Source organism: Crinia signifera, chromosome 4, assembly GCF_055691185.1.
Source record: "Crinia signifera chromosome 4, ASM5569118v1, whole genome shotgun sequence".
In the NCBI taxonomy this organism is placed as follows: Eukaryota; Metazoa; Chordata; class Amphibia; order Anura; family Myobatrachidae; genus Crinia; species Crinia signifera.
The window spans coordinates 7,004,757-7,013,437 of NC_139220.1; the positions used below are offsets into that span (position 1 = coordinate 7,004,757).

Consider the following 8,681-nt stretch of genomic DNA (forward strand, 5'->3'; position numbering starts at 1 on the left):
CAACAAGAAAGTTGGGAGGTATGGAGGTGAGATGGCAGGGAGAGAAGGGAGGGTGTATTTTTAAGGGACCATTCAACGCGATGTGCGGGCACGCGGTCGAATGTCGCGTCAATAGATCTTATGTGCTGCACATAATATCTATCGAATTGCAGGAGTGATCTGCGGGTGGGGGGCAGAGGGAATGCTTTTGGCAGTGTGGGGTATGAGGAGAGGGGGCAGGAGGGACCGCTGGTGGCATGGAAGAGGGCGGCGGAGTAAAGTAGCACTAGAAGTAGAAGCGGGCAGGGGTCAGCAGTGGCAGCAGAGTTGTTTAAAACACTGGGCAGGACACCCAATGTGCCATCTCAAAATGGCATGTGACGTCGGGTGCTGAAAGGGGGCACTTTTTCCACCATAAGTGTATGGGTAGCATTAGGGGCACTCATTGATAATTTACCCCCCCTACACTTTATTATCAGGTCTGTACTTATTCCGTCGTTACGTCCCTGTCTCATACACACCATTTTGTAGTGTAAAGCACTGCTGGAGCAATGTATAATAATACCAATAATTAGGCACGCTTGAAGTTGTAGTCCATCTCATATTTTATTATTTAAAAATGTATTACACATTATCCCAATATACATCACAGCCAATAGGAGCACCTGACTGCATTATTGGGGTAAACAGAGGTTTACAGACAGATATTACAGCCAATCACAGCTGTCAGTGAGTCAAAACAACTAAATAAAAGAACACATCCAGGCACAGTGGTGTTGTGGTTATATAAGGGGAGGAGCACTGTTGTAGCACCACCCACTTCCTCATGCTGTTGGCAGAATGTACCACCAATCAGATTCCTTTCCCTATCCAGTCTCTGTGTAGATAGAGATTACATATGGTCATTTCTCCCAGCTCTCTCACCCAGATATCATTATACAACCACTCTGTACCCATAATGCAGCATGGAGGGGCTCAGTGAGGGCAGCAGTGTAGGTGTGTAAGTGTCTGATGGGGTCACACAGAGAATAAAAGGACATCTGTCCTGCCTCATAATCCAGGTATATCCTCACTCTGTCACAGGGGATATAGTCTAGAAGACAGATCTCTTTCTTGTTATGTATCACTGAGTACTGATTATCCCACCTACACAGACACCAGGACTTGTGATTATCTCCAATCTGTGACTTACATCCCCTCCTGCCTATACTGGGATAACACATCCCCACCCTCCAGTACTCTGACTTACTGACATCCACCTCCCAGTAATGTCGCCCTGAGGAGAATCCCCTGGTGCTTATTACCTGATTATACTGAAATCTCTCTGGTGTTACTGGGCGATTCTGGCTTATATCTGAGCAGGATGCAGATTTCCTGTCATCGGAGATCTGTAACTTATTACCAGCTGTGGCTACATCCAGTAATACTTCTGTCGCTTCCTGCACATAGATACCCATATTTATACCTGTTATTATATTAGCTAATCCTCTGCATGTTGTCACTGAGATGAGACACACATCCAGATCTCCTGCATCATGGACCTGGTCATCATATCTCTCTGTGTCCTCAGTGTCACACAAGTCCCCTGTGTCCGGTTCCTGTAAGACAGTCACTGGGTCAGACATGTTACACAGCTCCTCAATGTGACGCATCTTCCTGGACAACTTTTCCTTCTTTATTTCCAGCTGCTGGATCAGATCAGTGACTGAGAGTGAAACGCGCTGTTCCTGCCTGGAGATCTCACTCAGGACTCTCTTCTCCAGGTCTTCCAGCTGTCTCCTGAGGTCTCTAAACAAGGCAGTGACTGTCTCTGTTACACCCGCTGCTTTTCCCTGATCCTCTCTCCTGCGCTCCTGCAGTCTCTGGACTCTTTTCTCAGTCTCCGCTCTATTTGTGGTCAGTTTCTGCAGAACATTCCTCAGCTTCTCTTTCTTCTTCTCAGAGGCCTCATCCAACATCTCCACCAGGTGTCCCCGATGTTCTCCAGCCAATCTGCAGGACACACAGATACAGGCAGCATCCTCAGTGCAGTAATACTCCAGGACCTTCTTATGAGCAGAGCATTTCCTGTTCCCCAGGGCAGTAGTAAGATCAGATAAGACGTGTTCTGCTGACTTGCTGTGTACTCTCAGGTGTTTATCACACAGAGAAGCCTCACACGGCAGACAAGATGAATAAGCAGGTACAGGAGAGTCCACACAGTAAGTGCAGCAGATCCCGGTCTCCTCCTGATCTGGCCGAGTAGACCGGAACCTCCCCACTATGTTACACAGAGGAATGTTCCGTATCAGTGCAGGACGCTCCTGACACTCTGCTCTGCAGTCAGGACAGCTATATTCTCCAGCCTCCTCCTGTGTATCCAGCACACGACCAATACAGACCCGGCAGAAGTTGTGGCCACATCTCAGGGTTACAGGATCTGTATAAATGCTCAGGCAGATGGAACAGTCCAGCTCCTGTCTCAGATCAGCAGACGCCATCACTGCAGCAGGAGGGAGAAATGACAGTGAACTCTGACACTCAGATACCAGCGGGTCACATTGTGTACACAGGGCGAGGCTGAGCTGTCACTCAGGTTATATATACAGGCTCAGTTATGTTAAGGGACGCTGGTATTTTTCCAGACATAATCTTGGAAAGCCTTGTGTGACAAGGATCACAAACACGGGGACTCAGATGAAGACTTTGTGGTTCCTTTTGGACAGCAGGTCACAGCATAGCAGGTTAAATCCATAAACAGTCAGTATTACAGGCACTCTCAGCATAACAGACTCTTACTAGGCTCCAATGGTCCCTACAATAACCCACCCTCAGCCTATCACTTGGGCAGCTATTCCACCACCAAGAGCAAGGTGACTCTGCCCTGGAAAGCCTTATATCAGGAACTCCCAGATGCTTCTGATTACACACCTGGGATTCTGCTACTGCTACCAAAACCTGGTCTGGATCCTCCACATTACTCTCATGTGGGGGAATGCTGACTCTGCCACACTCCTCCTCCCTTAGCTTCAACCACCCTGGTGAAGCTACATAATGTTTAGGTGAAAAGAAATTTCCCTTTTAGCGTCCAAAGTCCCTTTAGAATGGAGAGTCCTTTATGCAAGGAGTGGGACTTGCCACTTGGTGCTGGTAGAACAGGTAAAAGATTGTATCCGGTCCTTTCAGGCTGGTTCGGGCAGATGGAAATGGCAAATGTTTTGCTGGAGCCAGTAGTCCGCTTCTGCTTCTAGGGTTGGTGTCCTACTAACGCGTTTCGCTCAAACAAGCTTTCTCAAAGGTATAATGGATGTTGAGAGGCTGGCAGCCTCTCAACATCCATTATACCTTTGAGAAAGCTTGTTTGAGCGAAACGCGTTAGGTAGACACCAACCCTAGAAGCAGAAGCACGTTAGGTGGACACCAACCCTAGAAGCAGAAGCGGACTACTGGCTCCAGCAAAACATTTGCCATTTCCATCTGCCCGAACCAGCCTGAAAGGACCGGATACAATCTTTTACCTGTTCTACCAGCACCAAGTGGCAAGTCCCACTCCTTGCATAAAGGACTCTCCATTCTAAAGGGATTTTGGACGCTAAAAGGGAAATTCGCATTCCATCAGGATCCATTCTTCCCCTTAATCGAGCAAGGTGGACGGTAACTATAACTTACTCTGTTTACAGAGGCGGTCCCATCACAAAATTTCCAGGCATTATAGGAACAGACAGTGTACCTAGTCATATCCGAGTTCTGCTCTCTGCACCAATGCATTTTAATCAGTTTATGTATTATATGTGTGGCCTTGTGGCCTATTAAATTGTGTTACTCTTTTTAAAATATATATTTTGACCATAAAATTGTGAAGTCAATCCAACTAGCATATCAGTTTTTTATTCCACCAGCGCTGCAAATCTTGGTTTTCTTTTCTGTCTATATCTTCAGGTTTGACATACCTGATATCACTGCAGCTGCTATAGAGCAAAGCAGGTCACACCTTGCGCCCCCAGGGGCCTCCTCCCTTGTTCATTCAGCAAGTAGAGGGACCCCATTTTTTCTTTAATGTTTAGGTGAGCCTTCTGCCTCACCCACCTTTACTTGTGACATCTGCCTGTGTACACATCCCTCCCCCATTTTCCCAGAGGTCCCCCACCTCGCCGTCTTCCTCCTCCCCTAGCTTCACCATAGAGTTGCTTGGAGGCTGCCTCCTGGATAGGACATCGGCATTGAGGTGCTGTTTCCCCGGACGACGCCTCAACTCAAAATTAAATGGCTGTAAGGCCAAAAACCAACGGGTCACACGAACATTCACCTCTTTATTTGTATGCATCCACTGTAAGGGTGCATAGTCTGTGACCAACAAAATTCTCATCCAATTAACTAATAGCTCAAGGACTGAACTGCCCACTTATTGGCCAAGCACTCCTTCTCTACAGATGAGCACTCGCGCTCTCTGGGCAATGGCTTCTCCTCTCCATCTAGCTCTGAAGAGAGATCTGCTCCCAATCCTGTCCCAGAGGCATCCGTCTGTAACACATTGTTTTCTAAATTCAGGAGCTTGGAACACAAAGCTCATCTTAAATCCTGCCGAGCAGTTTCCACAGGTCTAGACCACGTTATTTTGTCTGGGGACTGTTTTTGGAGACATTCAGTTAGTGGAGCCGCTCTGGGCTCAGGCTGCCGCTTGCACTGTATAACCAGAGGGAGAGGGGTAAAAAAAAACTTGCAGTTTAAACACTGGTAGCTTACCAACAATTTCTGCTGTGTCATTGCTCGCATTGTCCACCAATTGTGACAAGGATCACAAACACGGGGACTCAGATGAAGACTTTGTTGTTCCTTTTGGACAGCAGGTCACAGCATAGCAGGCTAAATCCATATACAGTCAGTATTACAGGCAGTAGCATACAGGCACTTTCAGCATAACAGATTCTGGAAAGGCTCCCTACAATAGCCCACATACATCCATCCTATTGCTTTGGCAGCTATTAAGAGCAAGGTGACTCTGCCCTGGAAATCCCAGATGCTGCTGATTAAACACCTGGGATTCTTCTACTGCTACCAAAACCTGGTCCGGATCCTCCACATTACTTTCATGTGGGGAGATGCTGTCTCTGCCACACTTCCAATCAGATAGCCGTCTCACCAGAGTGAAATCCCGTCCTGTGCTAGGCTGAAAAAAGACTGAATATTTCAGCAAATAGCAGCAAATCCATTTACAACTCACCATCGAAAGATTTTCCCAGTGTGTACAGGCTACTCCGCGCTGACAGCATTCCAGATACTGGGCCCCATTCTGGTTTGCCCGGTCCTCGGCTTGTTTGCGCTCTGCACAAGTGCAGGGCCAATGTGCAAATGCCTTCGGTGGCTTACACAGTCGCCCAAGGCTTTTGCACGGGGTGGGTGGGGGGGGGATAATGTAGGCGGGCAGGGGGCTCTCTCATGGGGCGCTAAAGTTAGTAATTGTTAAATGGATTGACAGATTGGATGATCTTTACAAATGTTTTTAATAATAAATGACCTGTATATACAGTATAAACTTTAAAAAGATAGATGGTATACAACATATACATGTAAACAATAAATCTTAGATAAATAGGATGATAAAAATAAAATAAAAACACTCTCTGCTTCCTTGGACTATTAGTTTGACGTATATTTGCACTATAGCAATAAAATTGCACAATTGGGTGATCAGTATAGTTACCACTCCATGGGCAATAATGCACTGGATTGGCCCGCTGTTGGCAAGATGGATTGGGCAAATAGGCAGTGGGTCAGGATGTTTCTCCAGAGATTGGGGTGATGATGTTGAGCCCCAGTGGGCTGAAAGGAAACAAGTGGAGCCCCCTGCGGGTGTTCGGTGGATCCTCACTAGAGGGTGGCCTGCAGGGGCTGGCTGGCAACTTTTAGCCTGGGGGGCAAGTCCAGAGCACTGGCCCATAAGTAACAGCGCATCGTTAAATTTAGGTTTTGCGGTTTAAAAATATGTATTAATAAATAAAAAAAACAATAATAGGACACCACAGGCTGCTCCCCTGTATAATATCAGGACACCACAAGCTACTCCCCGTCTTATAATAATAACAGGACAACAGAGGCTGGTCCCCCTGTATAATATCAGGACACCACAGGCTACTCCCCGTCTTATAATAATAACAGGACAACACAGGCTGCTCCCCTGTATAATAATAGTACCCCCACAGGCTGCTCCTCCTGTATAATAATGGGACACCCACAGGCTACTACTCCTGTATAATAAAAGTACACCACAGGCTGCTACTCCTGTATAATAAAAGTACACCACAGGCTGCTCCCCCTGTATAATAGGACAGGCTGCTCCCCCTGTCTTATAATAATAACAGGACCCCACAGGCTTCTCCCCCTGTATAATAGCAGGACCCCACAGGCTGCTCCCCCTGTATAATAATAACAGGGCCCCCACAGGCTGCTCCTCCTGTATAATAATGGGACCCCCACAGGCTGCTACTCCTGTATAATAAAAGTACACCACAGGCTGCTCCCCCTGTATAATAGGACACAACAGCCTGCTCCCCCTGTCTTATAATCATAACAGGACCCCACAGGCTTCTCCCCCTGTATAATAACAGGACCCCACAGGCTGCTCCCGCTGTATAATAATAATAACAGGACCCCACAGGCTGCTCCCCCTGTATAATAATAACGGGACCCCCACAGGCTGCTCCCCCTGTATAATACCGGGACCCCCACAGGCTGCTCCCCCTGTATAATAATAACGGGACCCCCACAGGCTGCTCCCCCTGTATAATAACGGGACCCCCACAGGCTGCTCCCCCTGTATAATAAAATTACATCACAGGCTGCTCCCCCTTTATAATAACAGGACACAACAGGCTGCTCCCCCTGTATAACATGACCCCACAGGCTGCTCCCCCTGTATAATATTAATAATAATAACAGGACCCCCACAGGCTGCTCCCCTTGTATAATAAATAATAATGGGACCCCCACAGGCTGCTCCCCCTGTATATTAATAATGGGACCCCCACAGGCTGCTCCCACTTATAATATTAACTGGACCCCCACAGGCTGCTCCCCCTTAAAATAATAACTGGACCCCCACAGGCTGCTCCTCCTGTCTAATAACTGAACCTTACAGGCTGCTCAGCCTGTACAGTCCCACTCCCTCTTACCTTGATGCCAGGCAGACAGTGAGTCAGGCTGCAGCATAGGGAAGATAGTGTAACGCACAGGCAGGAAGTAGGTGTAACATACAGAGTCTCTGTAGTGGCCTCCTGCACTAGACATGTCCTCAGTGCAGGAGGCCGGCGGCCATGTTTATGGAGACCACTCGGAAACTGGTCAGTCTGGCTGCAGCAGCAGCCTCAGAACAATGGCGGCCCGCACGCAAAACGATTCAGCGGCCCGGGGGGCATGGCACCCTGCCCCCCAGCCCAGCCCGCCCCTAGTGGCCTGGAATGGGATGGATTCGGATACCATGGCCACTGGAGATTTTTCAAGGAGTATCCTCCACTTGTGCCGGACCAAGTTGGATCAACGGTCTGTCCAATCAATTGGATGGCTATATGGAGCCCAATGGGTTGAATCCTGATTCACAGGGGATTGGAGTCCTCTCTAGAGTGTGGTCTGGACTGATGGATTGAAGTCCATGGCCACTGGAGGTAGGGACAATGTCCTGCTGTATTTGGAAACAGCGATGGGGCAATGGAGTCCAAAGGTGCAATAGGTGTCCAGCAAGACAGAGACCATGGTATTGGGGGGTCGCTGCTTCCCAAACTGCAGAAGCAACCAATCCCCCCTCAGCCTTCCTCACGTACAGTTTGTGGCGGGCTATGCGTGGCTTTTTCCCCTGCCAGAGAAATGTTTCGGGAAGATGATTGACTGCAATATTGCTGCCCTCCCCAATAATGACAAAGGAAGGGTTCTCCATGCCTCAAGTTGCTTTAGTACCCTGTCTATAATGGGAGTAAAGTTAAAAGAATATAGTTTGGATATACTATAAGGGATGTAAACTCCCAGATATTGTATGGATTGAGTCTTGATTTGAAATTGTGATACTAATGGGGTGTCACGTGAGGGGAACGGTCTTCCCACAACCTGTAGAATCTCTGATTTTTGTACATTGATTTTGTACCCCGCAAACGAGCCAAATTTTTGTATCATATCCATTATGGCTGGGAGGGATGAACGCATGTTTGACACAAAGTGTAACATGTCGTCCGCGAATAAACATATTTTCAGGGTGGTGGATCCTATTGTGATGCCTGTGAACTGATCACTACTCCTTAATAAAATGGCCAATGGCCAATGCGAATAACAGGGGCGACAAAGGGCACCCCTGTCTGGTACCTTTTTGGATTGTAAAGGGGGCGGAGATATGGCCATTACACGCCACCTGTGTGACTGGGTTAGCGTATACATTTTTTAACAGGGTAAGGAAAACCTCAGGGAATCCGTACCTCACTAATGTCTCAAATAAGTGATCCCAGGTGACCAGGTCAAACACTTTTTCGGCATCCATTGAAATTATCCCATGATCACCTGGGACACCCCCATCCTCGAGATGCTGGACCACCGCCAGGACCTTCCTCACGTTAATGACTGAGTGCCGGCCATGGATAAATCCCGTCTGGTCAGGGTCGACCAACTTGGGCAATGCAAATTTCATTCTATCAGCTATGATTTTGGTCAGCAGTTTATAGTCGACGTTAAGAAGTGAGATGGGC

The 8,681-nt window shown here is 47.8% G+C and overlaps 1 protein-coding gene across 1 annotated transcript; it reads right to left on the minus strand.

Annotated features, from left to right (window-relative positions):
• Positions 1–703: 703 nt before the first annotated feature.
• LOC146072216 (E3 ubiquitin-protein ligase TRIM39-like) lies at positions 704–2,480 on the minus strand. The gene has a single exon (XM_083179548.1). The coding sequence runs from the start codon at positions 2,457–2,459 to the stop codon at positions 900–902; it is 1,560 nt and encodes a 519-aa protein (XP_083035674.1). The 5' UTR covers positions 2,460–2,480; the 3' UTR covers positions 704–899.
• Positions 2,481–8,681: the final 6,201 nt, after the last annotated feature.

Bases quoted from the DNA above. Each gene is read 5' to 3' on its own strand.
- LOC146072216 (XM_083179548.1), bottom strand. From the start codon at position 2,459: ATGGCGTCTGCTGATCTGAGACAGGAGCTGGACTGTTCCATCTGCCTG.